General features: G+C 35.8%; 1 protein-coding gene and 1 long non-coding RNA gene across 2 annotated transcripts; one reads left to right on the forward strand and one right to left on the reverse strand.

Moving 5' to 3' along the window:
* Nucleotides 1–295: 295 nt before the first annotated feature.
* Nucleotides 296–6,295, reverse strand: LOC131948886 (uncharacterized). Its single transcript, XM_059310599.1, has 6 exons — nucleotides 6,240–6,295; nucleotides 5,753–5,782; nucleotides 5,197–5,502; nucleotides 4,668–4,973; nucleotides 2,943–3,212; nucleotides 296–1,166 (listed from the first exon to the last, which is right to left on the reverse strand). Exons 1-6 carry the CDS (start codon nucleotides 6,280–6,282, stop codon nucleotides 1,060–1,062), a joined length of 1,062 nt encoding a protein of 353 aa, XP_059166582.1. The 5' UTR covers nucleotides 6,283–6,295; the 3' UTR covers nucleotides 296–1,059.
* Nucleotides 6,296–14,554: 8,259 nt separating this feature from the next.
* Nucleotides 14,555–15,753, forward strand: LOC131948887 (uncharacterized). Its single transcript, XR_009388087.1, has 3 exons — nucleotides 14,555–14,586; nucleotides 14,744–14,878; nucleotides 15,615–15,753. It is a non-coding gene; the product is annotated as an uncharacterized LOC131948887 (long non-coding RNA).
* Nucleotides 15,754–19,416: the final 3,663 nt, after the last annotated feature.

Raw genomic sequence — 19,416 nt, forward strand, 5'->3', positions numbered from 1 at the left:
AAAAATGGTTTTCATTTTGTAATATATGTTTTTGCTGAAACATTTTCCACTTTCATTTTCATAGATAAGCACTTTCATTAACCAACAGTTTTGTAACTAAGCCGACCTCAAGATACACGCATTCTTTTGAAGCACATTATTTTAGTTATACATCACTGACTGTTTATGTTTGTTTTGATTAATTTTTATCGTCATTAAAAAAAAGTGCCACTTACTACATAAAAAATTAAACATAACACACAGTTTTTAACACTCATGTAATGTAAATAATATTCATAAAAAATAATATTAAATACAAAGGATAGTTGTTTAATAATAAACAAATTGACAATATCTACAATGACAATTTGAGTATTCACGACTAATTAGTCCTATGAATGATAGGATAATAATGATACGTGAAGTTAGCTCCACTGTAGTTTGACTTCAGCGTAGTTTGTTGTAGGTAGTTCTAGTTTGGTAAGTGTTAGTTCAACATTATAAGTTCGAAGTGCAGTTTTATTTTAATTAACGATTATAATCAATAAGTCGTTATATTTGTTTGTAAACAAAAAAACAAAACGAAACAGAAAGTAATTACAGTTATTGGTATAATCAATACATTATAAGTAATTGTAATATTTCAACATTACTAGAATTAGAATAAGTTTAGGTTAACATTTTGACAATATTTACAAAGTTTTGTCGTACAAATAATAGATTTGGCTAAAATTTGACTAAAACTACACTTGTCTAGACGTTGTATAAAAATACACATGTCTAAAAGTTGTCTAAAATAAGCTTGTCTAAAAGTTGTCTAAAAATAGGCTTGTCTAAAAGTTGTTTAAAATAAGCTTGTCTGAAAGTTGTCTAAAAATAGGCTTGTCTAAAAGTTGTCTAAAAATAGGCTTGCTAAAAGTTGTCTAAAATACGCTTGTCTAAAAGTTGTTTAAAAATAAGCTTGTCTTAAAGTTGTCTAAAATCAGCTTGTCTAAAAGTTGTCTAAAAATAGGCTTGTCTAAAAGTTGTCTAAAAATAGGCTTGCTAAAAGTTGTCTAAAATACGCTTGTCTAAAGTTGTCTAAAAATAAGCTTGTCTAAACGCTACGACAGTTGACAGTATGACCAAAACGAAAGAGACTTGAGCTCCCAAGGTTGCGTGTCCACAGGCTTGTGGTGTCTGACCATCTGTAAGTAGACAAGTTTTATTTACAACATCAGCATAGACTAGACATGCAGCAACGTGAGAGATGATTGCGCTAATCCGTGCGGCGTCAAAATGGCCAATGACAAAACGGCCCCGTCAATAGGCTGCTGTCATAAAGGCTCCCGACAAAAGGGCTCCAGTCAATAAGGCTCCCGACATATAGGCTCCCGTAATTTAGTTTCTCCACAAAACGGCTCCCCTCATTACGACTCCCGACAAATAGGCTTCCGTTATCTTGGCTCAGGACAAATAGGCTCTTGTCAATTTGGCTCCCGACAAAAGGACCACTGACAATACGGTTTCCGTAGAGACTAAGTCTCCTGGCAAAACGGTCTTATTGAATATGACACCTGCCAGTGGGACCCCTTAATCAATATTCTTTAGAGTTAGCTTATCAAACACTCTTAAGTAATATAAAGTATGCATTTCTTGTTCGGCAGGCCTTATTTTTATAATATTTTATCTATTATAAGAAATAGTATGTTTTAATTTAAGGGTCATCTATCTATGACTTCCATTAATGAGTCGATTATAGGCTGTTCCAACTGAAGTGTGTGGAGATAAGGGTCCACGCTATACATTCCTACCTGCAGTATGCTTGTAGGTTATCAAAACAAAATGCTGTTATCATGTAAACATCATGTATATCATACATTTACACTTCTGTGCTCGTTTTTAAGCAACAGATCTTTACTGTTGTAAATTAAACATCACAATTTTAGAATTGGTGGAATTTAGCTGTTAAGGGCTAGATTTGTTTGTAAATTGATGTTGGTTCATGAAAAACAATTTCATGCAGCCATTTAAAAGAGGTTATAGTGGTAGTGGATGTAGGACAAAATGGTTACTTTTATGCCAATAATGGTAATGCGATTCATTTGTCTGGAGCCAATATGTCGGGAGTCATTTTGTCGGAAGTCAATATATCGGGAGCCTTTTTGTCGGTAGCCAATATGTCGCGAGCCCTTATGTCGGGCGCCAATATGTCGGGAGTACATTTGTTTGGAGCCTAAATGTCGGGAGCCCATTGGTCGGAAGCCTATTTGTCGCAAGTCATTATGACGGAAGCCCATTTGACGGGAGCCAATACGTCGGGGCCCTTTTGAAGGGGCTATTTTGACGGGGTTGTTTTGTCGGGGATCGATTTGACGGGGTCATATTAACGGGTCCGTTTTGAGGGGTCCGATTTATCCCGTGCCGTTTTGGAGGTGCACCGCGCTAATCCCATGGGACGGTGTATATAATGTAGAACACAAATAGAACATATTTCACCCACTAGTTTTCCTATTTCACTACCCCGCATATTATGTCGTATTTCTAGTAACAACCCCACCCAGCATCAACATCACGATACAATTGGGGAAAATAAAAAGTTTATTTAAAAATATATTACGGTAGAAATGATCGCTTCATAAGTTAATTTTAAAAACAGTGAGAACATTTGATTATTTTTTTCAACGAAAAGAAATTAATCGGTAATGATAATCTCATTTATGTGTGATAATTTTTTGTAAATAAATAAATTTTAATGAACGATTAATAATGTTACATTGAACATAATAGAATATAAAATAATTTATCGTATAGGCTAAATGCGTTATAATGTTAAATATAAAAAAATAGGGTTAAAACATTTTATAATCTAAAATAATTTATCAAGTAAAGTAATATAGAATATAAAACAACTTAGAATGCAACATAATTTAGAACATAAAGAAACTATAACATAAAATAATTTAAAATGTAAACTTATTTACCTTGCACGAAGTTGATGTAAAACTTCCTGTACACATCAGGACTAGAAACACAGTAACAGTGTGCGCAGCCGTCCGTGACGGTGTTGATAAGAAATGTAGCAGGACTTGACTTTGCCCTGAATGCCAGACCTTCGCTGATGTTACAACCCACAGCCACACCACCACCAAATTCTGATTGACAGGACACGCTGACTGTGCTGGCTGTTTTGTTCGTGACGGCTTGAAAGCTGGTCCCTTCCTGCCCGTTCACTTTCACGGTCGGTCTAAGGTCTAGAATTTAAAATAATAAATACATTAAAACGTTTATAATTACAAGCTTTTATAAATGCAATAAAAAGAAGAAAATAATACAATTTTTATTAAATATAAAATAATTTTTAAAAATATAATAAATCTGCTGTTACTTTAAATATAAAAAAATTTACTTTCTTTAAATATATTAATGCACTACTATTTATTTCACTATAAATAAAAGCGTGGGCCGCTTGTTTAAACCACATTTTAGCGCAATTTCCATACGGACAATTGCGATTATTAACTCGTCATTTCTGGATGTATGAATGGATGTATGTATGGATGGATGGATGTGTGTCCGCAGCTTTAAGTGGTATCTCCTCCTCAACGAAGCAATATCGAGGACTAGTTCCAAAAGCAAATATGTTAAGCAAGTTCCAAGGATGATTGTGGGCCAAAAAAATTCCCGGAATTCCTTCCTGGATTTCCCGGAAAAGCCAAAAAACCTCGAACAAATGCAGTTTTTGCTCCATATCTCGGCAACTAGACCACTTAGCGACTTGAAACATTTACCAATCGATTTCTGCCATAATTTAAACCAATATTGCCGAAGAAAGTTTTCAAAAATATCCTTTCGTTCGGTCACAACATTTTTTAAAATATATTTTAAACTGAGCATCTTGTAGGCCTAGTTTTAATTTAAACTGAGCATCGTGTAGGTTTTTAGCGCAAAGCGCTGAGGTTCGAAAGGATTTTACCATAGCGAATGAGCGGAGGTTCGAAAGGATTTTTACGTAGGTCTGTGAATTCTAAACAATTAAGTAAGGAAATTGCACTTAAATTGTCACTAGACTTTTTATTAACTTGTTTCTTAGGATAAACCACTTTTCCCTCTCTCTCCCTCTCTCCTCGCTCTCTCCTCTCTCTCTCTCTCTCTCTAAGGGTTTAGAAATTAGATCTGTTTGTGCTGAGAACAACTAGCAAACTTTAAAGTTTCTTTTAAAATCATAAATTAAAGTTGAAATGTGTAATCAGCAGTAATAACATTTTCCTAAGCTGCGACACATCAAACGTATATTTCGTGTACCTACATCCGAGACAGTAAGCACCGTAGTACTGTGTTACTGAACGAACCCAGCGCTTAGTTATTACAGACATGACCTCACGTCCGTTTATGCAAGAGTCACGTGATAATTAATGGGTTTGACGGGGGACTACTTCTGTTTTCGTCTCTTTAATTCTTGTGTAGGAGGGATTCCCTTGAACACATATAAAGGCCGTTAACTCCGATTTCAGCCCACAAGGCAGCAGTTGTTTAATTTTGGAGTTGTCTCTCCAGATGTCGAACCTCATCTACCAGAGGGTTCGAGCTCAAGACTTCTCAATTTAGAAGCCAGGAGCTTTAACGACTCAACATTTGTAGGTAATAACCAGTGATTAAAATTTTAGCAATATTTGTTAATACGGGGGCGGGAAATGAAGATAACAAACCTTGAAATTTGACACCAAATGTTGTTTTTAGATCGTATAGGCCAGTGGAATGTGTAGCCGAACAGGTACATATTTGGTCTCCTTTAACTGTGAAGCTCCCTTGAAATGATTCTTCTATTTGTGTCGACGGCGGGACGAGAAGATTTGCAGCCTGACACACCAAAATGATTTCAGACACAGCGGGGTTTCCGTCGTAAACACCACACTTTACCTTCGCTGAGCTGTAGGAGCTAGAGTCTAATATAAAAATACCGTCACCTAGGATGGAGTTTTTTATTGCGACTACAGGCTTTGTCACAGGGATATCTGAAAAAAATCAATAAAATAAATGCTGTTTTCAATATCGGAATATACACGTACGTTTATTGAACACATAATGTAATTATCAGCATATACCCGAAATTAATTGAACACGTACGCGGATTGAATTTACCTCGCAGGTAAATATTATTTTGTTTGTGTGGCCGTCGTGAAGTTAATTAATCTAAGCAGACGATATTAAATAAAGTGTTGAAGTGGGCGTACTTACATTGCAAATTAAAGTAGACCGATGTGGCTTTGTCATAGCACCCTGACGAATGATCAGCATTGCACACGCACCGCTCTTCAAAGTCTTTCGGTATTCTGAAAACACTGCTGACGACTTGTCCGGTGGATATTACTGGCAGTGACGTCCCACAGATGATCCCTACCCGGTATACTGACGAGGTCCCACCAGCCACGCTGCAAGTGATGTTGGCGTCATAAAATGCGTTGTTTCCTAATGATTTGGTAAATATTGTTGCGTTCTTTACTGTTTTTCCATCCACAGTAACAACGGGAGCGTCTGGCAGATCTAAAAACATTACTTGTAGTTTTTATTACATTCACCTCTACATTTTATACGCTTCGAAAAATAAAAAAGACAACATATTATTTTAAAACTTAAAATGCTGCTTAAATCTAGCTAGACAGTATAAAAAAAGCTTAAAGAGAAAGTTGGCTGATACGCTAAAAAAAACAACAACTCATTTTGTAAAACAAAAATGAATGACTAATTAAAAAAAAGATGCTAGATATTAGGCACGAAATATATGGTAACATACTTGCTGTTTCTCCTGAACAATCGGCATGAACTGAAAGTTAAAGAATATTCAAGCATAAGAAATTTGTGAAACTGAAAAAAATAAAGTGATCTTAGAGTTTTAACACAGAACTATCTTTAGATACGAGTATAAAGTGATTTAAAACAGAAAAATAAATTAATTTCAATCGAGTCAAATCTGTATCTTCTTTTTCGTTTTTTAGTGTTGAAGGGGATTTCCTCCACGCGTCAACTGGTTATGCGCCATATAGGCCGTTGACTCCGATTTCAGCCTGCTTTTCTTTTGGATTTGCTTCCTTAACCTTTGTCCAACCAAGAACAAACTACAAGGCACCCGTTGTTTGATTTTGGATTAGTCTCTCTTAGAGGAGTGGCTGTCCCCAGCTATCGAACTTCATCTTCCCGAGTGTTCGAACTCGAGATTTTTCGGTTTAGCACTGTGAGCTTTACCAACTCGACCACGGCGACAACAAGGCTAAACAAATTACCAGCAACGAAGAGAACGGGAATAAAAAAGACGAATATAAACATTTTTAGTATTGTGAAGTTATCGTTTACTTATCTAACGTATTCTCCATTTATATATCTGTAGAGCAGGACATCACTACGGAAACTGTCCAAACAGAAGGTAAACATTCAACAAACTGGTGCACATTGCATTGATAACTCTTTTCACCGGTTCCCATAATACAAAGTTTGAGTGAATTCTATAGAACAGTCACGGTGTCGTTCGTCTTAAAATTTTTGAGGAAACTTGTCACAAGTTGCGACACATTCGACGTGGGAATGTCTCTTGGTTTCCCAGGGAATAGAGAACGCTCAAACACGTCTAAGCAGAGGGTGAACATACCTGGAACTTTTCAAAGACACCCAGACGATTTGGTAGGTCCACGGTCGTCTGCTGAAAGTTTGATACATGTTTTAGCTTGACACGGCCTGCTTCTGTTTATCGAGAAAATCTAGTGTAAAGTTACGTTACAGAAACTAAAACTAAAAAAAAAATTCTTAATGCAAGTCAACAAATGAATTTTTCATTTACAGTCGCAATATTTGGAAAAAAAACCCAAAGAAAACTAAACAAGAACGCGAAAGTGTTGTCTAAATGTGGGTTAGGGAAGGACAAATTTGTTAGGCGATGCTTTGATAGATTGTTGGTTAATTATAATTTGGATTATACCAGTTTATGTTTGTTTACGATAGAATTGGTTAGAATATAGTTAAGATTAGTATTGGGGCTAATTTGTAGTAAGGCTATGGTTGCATCATCTGAATGGAAGTCATGTTCGAAGCAAGACATAATGCATACCATGTTATAAGACTATTACATTCTAACACAAACGTATTTACCATAGATGTGGAGAGCTGAACATTACCCCGTGAATCACCCTACCCAAGGACAACTACACCCTGTCTATGATCCCTTGTATATTTATTCCCTACCCAAAACGGAAGTAAGACACCCCCACCCCAACAATCCCAGTCTGTTTTTACTACATCCTCCTTACCTTCCCCGTTATAGTACACACGTAATATCCTCATGTGTAGGCGTAAGTTATTGAATGGCCATTGAGGCGAGATTTCTCTTTCTAAAGCGGTCCACAAGTCGTTCATTGATGTGCTATTTATAGCACACTTTCACCTAATCGTGTATGGACAACTCTATCAAACTTGTCCTGTCGACCAGAATAACTTGCTAAAACGCGCCAGATTTGTTTTTTTTTTAGTCTACTAAAGCTTTGTTAAAATATACTGTTGATTTATTAATTAACATGAATACACTGAGACCATCAACGCACACTGGGAGGGTTATAGTAAAGGAACAATGATGATGTTGTGTGTTAGATCTCCCTTCAAAGTGGTGGCCTTGAATTAACATATATATTGTTATTGAACAGTGCAGCCTTGAACCAAAATACAACGGAGACTCGATGTCGCCGAACCCTGTCAATACTGATTTGTGATTGGGGGAGGGGGGGGGGGGGGGTAATAGGGGCGGGCGAAGGATTGACCTGCTGAAAATTAGTAATTTTTCCTAAATTAAGACAAAAACAGGAATACTGTATATCTTTGACCTCATTAAAATAAGAAGAGAAAAATTTCAAGTGGAAATGGTTTAGGATAATAAAACAATATTACATATTTTGTGATAATTAAGTTTTAAATTTTGATTAGATTTTGAACATATGCCATCCGATTTTAAATACAGGCCATCATGCTGTGATTTTTGATGACGTTTTGTATACAGGCGCGAGTAGTGTGCTACAATGTTAATGCTACAATTTTAGAACATATTTTAAGTAGTCAGTCTAGTATTACTGCATATTAGATGAATAGAGATTAGCTGCAACATGTGTTTTAAAAGACTCAACCGGCATACACGCCCGTCATATATGAACAAAAGGACGTGGCGTGTGATGAGGCAATTTGTGCAACAGGTGTGGATTTAATCCAATGGATTCAATTTGTTACAATAGAAGTCTACATTGACCAGCGTTAACTAAACGGAAGTTGTGTCCTACATTTATTTATGTGATTTAATTTGCCCATAGTTGATTGGACGAAAGTAGCACCTTTCATTTGTGTATGAAATTACCTTTAGAATGTTTTATTTGAGCAGCGTTGCTTGAATGGGTGTGTAGTCTTACATTTGATCCTCTAACTTATTTTAGACTATCCCTTCAGCTTGAGCTGTGTAAGAAACTTTACCAGGCTACGACACTCTACAGGGTATCAAAATCTTGTCCAAAACAATGTTGCTCCAAAAACCTGCCGGCTGTGTATTTAACGACATCTTTGATTGTACCGCGAACTTAGGGGGAAGTAACGAAACAGCGTGAAAATAAAAGTCGTTGATTGTAAGTTCAACACACGAGACCAGAATAATGGCTATAATTTGGGAGTTGTAGATTTGGTTTAATATTTCACTGTTAATATTTTCTAAAGTTCACTATTAATATTTTCTGAAGAATCTTAATTGATTTACCAGGGTAATAATGTTATAGCCACATTTACCTATTTGGAGTTGTAGATTTAGCTTCAACATTTACAGTTAAGGTTTTCCGAAGAATCTTTATTGTTAATAATGTTACAGCTAATTTGTTTTCTAATACTTTACAGGTACTGGTGGAGGTAAGGAAGATATACCACAATTAAAACTGCTGACGAGCATAATGCTAATGAATTTCAATATATTGTGTATTATTTAAAAATAGTAATCTTAGTAAACAATAATGTTGATCCTCTACACACGGCAGGACGTTACTATTTACCTTTTTTAAAAAAAAAAAATCATATTGAATTTGAGTGATTACCCACACATTTAAAAATTTAGATATAAATATTACTCATATATTAACTTCATTAATGTTGAACATTTTCCACCTATATACCAAATAACGGGTAAAAAATTATCAACATACCAACCTTACTAAGGTCAAATGAATACTCACGTATTTACCTAAAAATAAAAATGTTACCTACATAATAACCTAACAAGGCATTAACCTATATTGAAAAAGAAAACTTAACCTACATATTAACCTAGCTACTATTGAAAGAATCCGCAAATATTTACCTAAATAAGGTTGAATAATCACTCGCATACTAACCTAAATATTTTTGAAAACTTGTATATTAACATAATTAAGATTTAATTATCCATGCATTAACCTAATGTTGAATGATCACGCGCTTATTAACCTATACTAATGCATATTTACACCATCTCCCAGCACGTGAAACAGTGAGTACCAACACCCTCACATTGTCTGTTGGCCTTGTGATCGTCGCTCTCAGCTATTACATCACCTGTGTGTAGCTGTCGGTCGTTGAATGGACGAAGAAGTAGGCTACAGAACACTGTTGACTTTTTACTTAAAGTCATAAAATTGCTTTTGTAATTGTCAGTTTACTGTATTTATATTATAGTATTTTACATTTTAAAAAATCTGTTTGGTATTCTGAGTAATATAAAGTTTCTTAAATCACATTTGTAAAAAGCTAGAAAACACAGAAATTTGTTTTTAGAAGAGAAATATTAAGTTTTGAAATATAACTGGAGTCTTAAATGCTAGTTCTTTTATTATGATGGTTGCTTTGCAAAACTTTGAAATCTGTATTTTAAAAAGAGTATGAAATGTGTGTACAGATCATCAATTTATTGGTAGGCATACTTGTATTTCGTTTTTTAAAAAATGTTATTAGTTTCGCGTGTAGAAAATGGATGAGGAACTGGGGACGGATAAAAATCTGAAAGACCTATAATTGGTGGAAATATTTTTCTGATCTGTAACAACAAACTCGAAAATAAAGTAAAAACAAAATTCCTAAATGACTCTTTTATATTCTTCAAGAATGTAAGAAAATGTTAGAGCTGTTAGAAGAAGGAACTAAGAATGCTATAACTATTGGTAGTACAACGGTACTATACAAACATGCATATTTTAAGTTCAGATTCAGGTAGTTTCCACTAAAATGGATCTAACGGTCAGATAGTTCAATTTCGTTCTTGACCCTAGCATATAGAGTGATAGTGTGATCAATTTTATACACAGTCACCTTTACCCTCATCAGTTTTAAATCAGATTCCTATGGCTAGTGGCCTTCAGGAACGTTTTACAAACTCGAGCTTGGAAGCTTTAAACTTTCACGTTATCCCTACCCCACAACCACACGTCCCACCAGTATATAAATAGCACCATCAGCATATACATAGCTCCAGCTGTTTCAAGGGCTTTGGATATCATAATATTTAATTATACACTATAGATACAATAGCAACTTTAATCGTTGACTAAATTGAATCAGGCGCGTCAGCCGGCGCCCAGGTGGTCGGATGACTTGCAGCACCCCCATCCGCGCACAATGCGGTAAAAACTGAATATTCGCCCCAATGCGGGGACTCACACCACGCACAGCGCGGTAAACTTTAAGGTGCGCTGAAGGAATATTTGCCTCAATGCGGTGACCCCCATCCGCGCTTAGCGCTGTAAACTCTGAGGTAATATCCATATCCACACTGTGGCGAGGCACGTGCATACGCACAGCGCAGTGCGCTGAAGGAATAAAATGATTCACCGTGGCGGAGCACGGTATGCAGCTAGTATATATAGATACTATTTTGAGTCAAGTAAATTAATTAGCATTAGTTATTTATTCGTTTCAGCCAAGCAGTGTCAAACACGTAAAGGCCTTGTACCAATCAGCCAACTAATGGTAGCAAAACTTGAATAAATTGATGAATGGATGACGTATATCCTAGGTATCTAAACATGAGCTGAACACCATTCAAGGTTGAGTTATTCATACAAGTGTTATCATGGCTCACAAGAGGTAGAGTATAGAGCAGCGGTGCTAAACTAACTCGATAGCAGTTTATCTGTAACGTCGTCTTTGTTTCAAGCTAGGCAGTACGCATTTGCTACCTAAAAGCTAACAAAAATATCCTGCACCTTTGAAGGTTAGCTATCAAGGTAGCGGATTACAAAACTGGTCGATTCACCACGCTTTGGAGATAATAAAACACTCAAGAGTCTTCTCGCAGACGATGACATGGTGTTCATAATTCTGAAGTCCCCTTAGAATATTAAGCAAAAGAAACTGGTCGATTGATTGGTACACGATATTCAGGTGCTGCCACTGTTGCGGTTGACTTATTGGTGCTAGATTTTAAGCGTTGAAACTGTTTGGTTCACTGATTCAGTCTACCAAGCAGTGTCAAATACCTTAAGGCCTTGTTCCAATAAGTCAACCATATGTCAACAAATAAGCTTAAAGTAGTTTAGTTTGGAGGTCGGACGTCTCGGAATACTTAGTTCCGTCACTGGTTGCTATAGTAAATGGTCTTCGCATGTTATAAAACAACTAAAATGAAAAGGGTTGTTCGAATATAAGCCGCCAGTGTCGTTTCGCACTTCCGTCCACGTTATATCCACTTTGTCTTCGTGAATAGAGCTGGGAACGTGCGGTCGCGCGTGGGGACCTGGGGGAGGGGGGGGGGGGGCGGACGCCCGAGTAAACATGTTGTTTTTCGGTGGCGGTTTTAATTACGCCCTGGGTTCGGGGAGGAAAGATGTCTGGGCGGACGTTCGTGAGAGCGTTGGCTCTCAGTTTTTTTTTACCGTAGCTTCATTTTCGTGAATATCCATATTCGCACCAAAGTGCTACCGACACCCGCGTGCAGCGCGATGCGTTGAAGGAATATTAGCCCCTATGCGAGGACAGCGCAGTAAACTCTGAGGTAATATCCATATATGAAAGAATAAAATGATTCACCGTGCCTGAGTACGGGTATGCAGTTAAGGTTAGGGTTAGGGTTAGTGTTGGCTCTCAATTTTTTTTTACCGCAATTAAATTACCTCTTTTCTCGGCCACTGAGTAATCTAGATATTTAAAAGTGGTGTCAAATGTGCTCTTAAGGGGTAAGGAACTTAATAGTGTATTTGAAATAACAGAATATTTTCATTTGAAAAATCCATAACTCAACCTACTCTAGATCTAGTTAGATCTAGAATCTAAGTTTACTAGTCTACTCTTTTCACGTTTTTACAAGCTAGGAATGGAACATGGTATTCCAAAACAACTATATCCTAGAAGTGAGTTTTCAATTCTTCGCGAAAAACGGCTCTCATTGTCAACCGTTATTACTGAGGAAAGATCACTACAAACCATAGCCTCTTCACAATCAATGACCGGCGGCAAAGGCTAAACTACCGCAATTTAATTTTTTTGAATATCCATAATTGCACCAAAGGGCTACCGACACAAGTGCGGTAAAATCTGAGGTAATATCCAAGTCCACACCGTAGCGAAGAACGTCTATAAGCGGGGACTCCAACAGAGTAATTTCCATATCTTAGCGAAGCTCGGGTATACAGCTAGTGTGTGTATATGTTACGATCAAAGCCCGAAGTCAGCCAAAGCATGTATTGTCCAATCTCGCTTCCCATTGACCGGTCAAAGTCCAAAACGTTACTTTATTTCGGCCTTTGGCCGGCCAGTCCAAGATAGACCCGCCAAAGTCCAAATTAGAAGATTATGAGCAGAATTTTTTTTTTTTTATACCCGAAGGATCATGAAGTTAGGTCTTTATTGATTATTAATTAAAGTAAATAACATAAACATTCAAATTATTTTATTTCACTAAGTCTTAATCAATATTATCACTTGTAGTTTGTTATTTTTACACTTGCAGCGATGTGTTGTGCATTATGGCTAGTGGTCTTCAGGAACGTTTTACAAACTCGAGCTTGGAAACTTGAAACTTTCACGTTAGCCCTACCGCACAACCACACATCCTACCAGTATATAAATAAGTACAATAATAATGCTTATAACCCAACAAGAGTATCTCGAAGGATTGACCCATAAGTTGAACTGAAAATTAAAAATATTTCCTAAATAAAGACAAAAAAACAGGAATGCTGGACGTCTTTTAACTCATTAAAAAAAAAGAAAAAAAATCAAGTGTAAATGGTATTGAAAAATATAACAAATATTAAATACTTTGTAATAATTAGCTTTTAAATTTTGATTAGATTTCGAACATAAGGTCATACGATTTAGAAAACATGCATTCCAAGTTGGAATACAGGCCGTCAGATTTGGTAGTGTGCTACAATGTTATGCTACAAATTTAGAACATATTTAAGTATAGTCAGCCTAGTATTACCGCATACTAGATGAATGGAGATTAGCTCACACAGTAGGAGGTACACACGTGTTTCAAAAACTTTGACCAAGTTATATCTTGCCTTTGCTATTAAAGGCTTAACAGGCATACACGTCCTTCTTATATGAACAATAGGACGTGGTGTGTGATGAAGTAATTAGTGCACCATGTGTGGATTTAATCCAGTGGATTCAGTTTGTTTCAATGTAAGTCTACATCTGTAGATATGTATGTACGCACACAAACACTCATGTTATCAGGCACTGACTCACTGTTTAAATTACAGTGTGTGTACGGTATGTCACATGCAGTAGTGTCTACACTGATAGGAGAAACTGTAATTCCATTGCTCCAGATACAGAGTACATAACATGGATAATTTAATGTCACACTTGCGAGTGGGATTACTTGTAACCGGTGTGTTGTTCATTATATATATATATATATATATATATATATATATATATATATATATATATATATATATATATATATACTTTTGAAACAGTAAGTAAGTTTGTTTCCTCCGAAATCTTTAAGGAACTGAAATGTGGGGCAGTAGTTTTCCGCTCATGTCTTTGCAAACTGCATATATTTTCCTCCTTAGCCTGGTGTTGCAGACGTTGCAAATGTCAGCAGTCTGTGCTAATGGTTTTATAGTTTAAGTGACGTGTCAATCTTCCTATCATAGTACAACATTAAATATTTTTTTTTAAAGGTTGATTTAAAACAACAAGCAAACCGCACTGTACAATAGCACTTGACCAAAAACACCCAATGGCTCATATTTAAGAAAAAAATTATTAGTAATAGTTTAGATAATAATTGAACTAGCTTACATTTAGTAATAATACATGTTAGTATAATGTCTAGAATATACATTACAATACATTGGAGATAAATCTGCAATTGCGTACAGTGAATCATTTGGCGTAGTGATTATCCGTGGCCACAGTTAGCAAATAAAACATTTATAGTCATTCTACAATACAGGCAACACTGATATAGGAAAACATGTAGTTATAACACAGACGTGGGAAAATTGATATGTGGAAAAGTACATTGTTTTTATACTTTAATGATAGAATGTTCCGATTTATCTTGGTTTTGCATTGTTAAATCTATTTTCTTTCAAGGTTTTCTATGCGCCACAGTCGAATCTGGATGTAAGTATAAAAAGTTAACGACTTGTTGTTTTATTGTAATTTTACACTAAAGTTTCCGGGAGTTTGTTGTAAAACATACCTTTGTTGTATTAGTAAGTTTTTTGATGTTCGAAATTTGAAAACAAAAGCCCGCATATTTTTTATCGTTCTCTTTTAGCCCTGCTTTCTTACTTCACCGTGAACGATCAAGCTAAGGAGGTCAGTGTTAAGATAGACGATGATCTGATATTTAAAGCCGAGATGGTAGGGGAGGCTATCAACCCACACTGGACAATACAAGGCAGGACGGCAGGTAGGTTTTGTTTACACACATTTTCTATACATACTGGTTGGAAAAATAAGTTTTTATATAAGAATAACAGTAAAGTTTATCCTTTAAAGTTATTGTCTATTGAGATATATTGGAGTAGGCTTGAAAGATAACTATGCAATGGGTGAGGTCCAGTTGTAGTGCACATGATTAATATGATGAATATCTTGAGTTCGCCTGACCGTCAGAGCTAGAAAAAGTAAAGCCTCCTCGACATAACACTGACCTGCAAGCTTTCACTTGCTCCCGTGACATGACACACCTAAAGTTTAAATATAGTTTTTGATGTAAAAAGTCCTGGGCAGATGAGTCTCGATAGCTAGGGACAACAACCCATCAAGGAGAGACAACTCCAAAATCAAACAACTGCTGCCTTGTAGTTTGTTCTTGGTTGGACAAAGACTGTGGGATCAAATACAAAAAGAAAAGCAGGCTGAAATCGGAGTTAACGGGCCATATGGCGCATAGTAATTTAACTTGAAATTTAAATTGTGTTAAAAATTCCTTCCAAAATTACAATTAAGAGCGAAGACGAAGAACTTCCGGTCAGATGAGGCTCAACAACTTATATTTAATATGACATTATTTTTAGACTGTCACTTCATGTTTTATTGAGCGGAGTTGCCTGAATGGAAGTATGTCCTACATTAATTCAACAGAATACTTTATAGACTCACTTTGTTTTCAATCACATATAACCATCTAAGAAACTTTTCAGGTTACGACGCTCTACAGGGTATCAAAATCTTGTCCAAAACAATGTTTCTCAAAAAACCCGCCAGCTGTTTATTTAACGACATCTTTGATTGTACAGCGAGTTTAGAAGGACGTAACGAAACGCTCAGCGTCAAAATCAGAGTCGTTAATTGTAAGTTCAACACACGGGACCAGCTTAATGACTATAATTTGGGAGTTGTAGATTTGGTTTCATATTTCACTGTTAATATTTTCTGAAGAATTTTTATTGACTTCTTTAACTGCGGTAATAATGTTCCAGCCATATTTTTCTATTTTAGTTCCGAATTTCGCTGTTAATATTTTCTGAAGAATCTTTATGGATTTCTTTAAATGCGATAATAATGTTATAGCCACATCTTCTATTTAGAGTTGTAGGTTTAGTTTCAACGTTCACTATAATTTTTTCTGAAGAATCTTTATTGATAACATTAACCACGGTAATAATATTATAGCCACATTTTCCTATTTGGAGTTGTATATTTAGCTTCAACTTTCACAGTTAAGGTTTTCGGAAGAATCTTTATTGTTAACAATGTTACAGCCAATTTTTTCAAATATTTTTCAGGTACTGGCGGAGGTAAGAAAGATATACACAATTTAAAACTGCTTTGAATAATGCTAACGAATTTCAATGTATTATGTATTATTTTAAATTAGTATTGTTAGTAAACGAATAATTATGGTGATCCTCTATAAATGGCATAACGTTACCATTTACCCTTTTTTTATAAATCATGTTGAGTAATTACCCACACATTAACCTAATTTAGATCTAAATATCACCTATATATTAACTTAATTAATGTTGAACATTTTCCACCTATTTACCAAATAAAGGGTAAAAAAATATCAACATATCTACCTATTAAGGTTGAATGAATACTCACGTATTTATGTAAACATAAAAATGTTTCCTACATATTAACCTACAAAGGTATCAACCGAAAAAAAAACAACCTACGTATTAACCTAACTACTAATGAAGAATTGCGCAATTAATTACCTAACTAAAGTTGAATGATCACTCGTATATTAACCTAACTATTTTTGAAAATTCAACTTGCGTATTATTAACATAATTAAGATTGATTGATCCATACATTAATTTAGTTTTGAAAAATCACGCACTTATTAACCTATACTTATGCATATTTACACCATCTTTCAGCACGTGAAACAGTGAGTACCAGCACCCTCACATTGTCTGTTGGCCTTGTGATCGTCGCTCTCAGCTATTACATCACATGTCTGTAGCTGGCAGTCGGTGATTGGACAGAGAAGTAGGTTACAGAGTACTCTGTTGACTTGCGACTTATAGCAGATATGTTGCCAAAGTGATTGGTAGTTTACTGTTTTTATAATATTTATGGTATTTCAAATTTAAAAAAAATCAGTTAAGCCTTCTGAATAATATAAACTTATTCAATTACATTTTGTAAAAAGAATAAAACTCAGAAATTGCCTTTTGAAAAAGCGAAATGTTAAGTATTGAAATATACACTAAGTCTTAAATTCTAGTTCTTTTATTGTGCTGGTTGCTTAGCAATACTTTGCCAATTTTTACTTTAAAGATTATGAATTGTCTATACAGATAATCAATTGATTGGTAAATGAACGTGACTTTGCATGAATTTTTTGTGAATGTATTCAAGCGTGATAATTATTAATAAATATTTACTGTTTTATTTTATTTCAAAAGAATACCACCTTCTTCGTGTTGTTAATTAGTTCGCGTGTTGAAAAATGCTGAAGGGACGCTGGCGGTGGGGGGGGGGGGGGGGGGGGGGGGGGAATTAAAAACTGAAAGATCTGAAAGAACTCCATTAGCTGGAAAAAAAATTCTGATCTGTAACAACAAAAAACAACATGAAAATAATGTAAAATATATTGTTTCCTCAATACTCTGTTATATTTCTGGAGAATGTAAGAACATGTTGGAGCTGTTGAAGAAAGGTAGTAAGAATGTTATCACTATCTGTAGTACAACTGTCCTATACAAATATCGAGCACAGATTCAAGTAAGACCCACTTAAATTCTGCCATTTGAGATCTGTCAGTACGGCAGATGAAGTTCACATTTTTTCCTTGACTTTGACATATGAAATGATAGTGTGGTCAATTTTATGCCCAGTCGCCTTAATTAACCTTCCTCAACTTTACCACACCATTCCACCAAAAATGTGGAGTGTCAGGTGTCTGTAGCCACGTCACATATCACTTATTCAGTCAGAAAAACAAAATTTAGCGACATTACCGAAACAAAATTTAGCGACATTACCGAAACAAAATTTAGCGACATTACCGAAACAAAATTTAGCGACATTACCGAAAAAATGACATTTCATAAATGTATGAAGGTGTGTTGGCACCTAGATTTTTACATAACTCTCCCCAGTGCTTCATAGTGCATTACCCGTTCATCATATCTACCTCTAACATGTAACCTACCATAACATTAAACACGTTCATACATAGACTTAGACTTAACTGACACCAGCTGACAACCCTAACGGTCTAACCTAATCAAACTACACCATAGTTTCGATTCTATCAAACATAGCTGTCTCTGTACAGTGTACGCACACAGTTGCTTATACCGCAGAACGTCAACTCCGTTAGTAAAAAAAATCTAATTAGTTGTTTCAAGGGCGTTGGATATCCTAATATTTAATTAGTGATTTCAAGAGTATTGATTATTTATTGCACACATGTTATACTGATATCTGATACATATATTAAGCACCGAAATCTAACTGGTAAAAACAATATACGATGCGGGCTGTAGATGGGACAAAGGACACTGTTGATTATGTGGTAATATTGATTTTACGATGAAAGTTTGGCGCACAGTAGAGGCCTCAACTCGAGTGAGTTACTGGGAGGGTATGGGAGCGGGGTGGGGACTGTGTGTCTGTGTGTGTGTGGGGGGGGGGGGGTGTGATATAAACAGGTAACTGTTTTTTTGTGTCATACACCTACACACACCTACGTTAGTTATCTGGCTAAGTTAATTAGTGTAATAAGTGCTTTGCCATGTGCTAACGCTTGCAAGCACATTCTACCCACATACATACACAGTACATATACAGCTTAGCTAATACAGACCGTATAAGAGACATACACCCACACACGTAGATACACACATACGTAGCACATATACACATACATATAAACTTTATGTAAACAACCAGACATATACACCTACACTCAGTCTATAGCAGATTTACATCCACTGAAATATATATCACAGGATAAATAAAAACACAGGCTACATACAAAACGACGGAGTGAGTTCCACAAGCAGAATGTAAAGGATCCAGGCACCCACCTCTTACCTACACCTGCCTCCCCCCCCCCCCCCAACTAACAAATGTCTAAATCTGCAGACATTGAGTTCTACCGACGGCTCAACAATTTATTGCCATCTTATTTCACTGTCAGCTGATTACAACCTTAGGTCAGATGAAACCACCATATAACGTATATGTAACGAGTCTATTTGCCTGTAGTGCCAAATGTTAACGAGTCTAACCACTCATTCTACACAACATCGACCACAGTATAGATACTCGAAGATGCAGGTTCACTATTGATCCTTTTATTACATGAATCAAAGAAATGCTTCACAATAATATAATGAATCAAAAGAAATGCTTCACAATAATAGTCTGAATCAACTGACCCCCAACAGTCCTCACTAGTCTTCACATAACTGAATGCACATGTCTATCGTCCTTATTAACACAATACGGCTAACCCGTTCAATAACCAACTTGATACTG

The sequence above is a fragment of the Physella acuta genome, unplaced genomic scaffold (genome assembly GCF_028476545.2).
Source record: "Physella acuta isolate Inbredline_101_S28 unplaced genomic scaffold, ASM2847654v3 ptg000664l, whole genome shotgun sequence".
NCBI classification, from domain to species: domain Eukaryota; kingdom Metazoa; phylum Mollusca; class Gastropoda; family Physidae; genus Physella; species Physella acuta.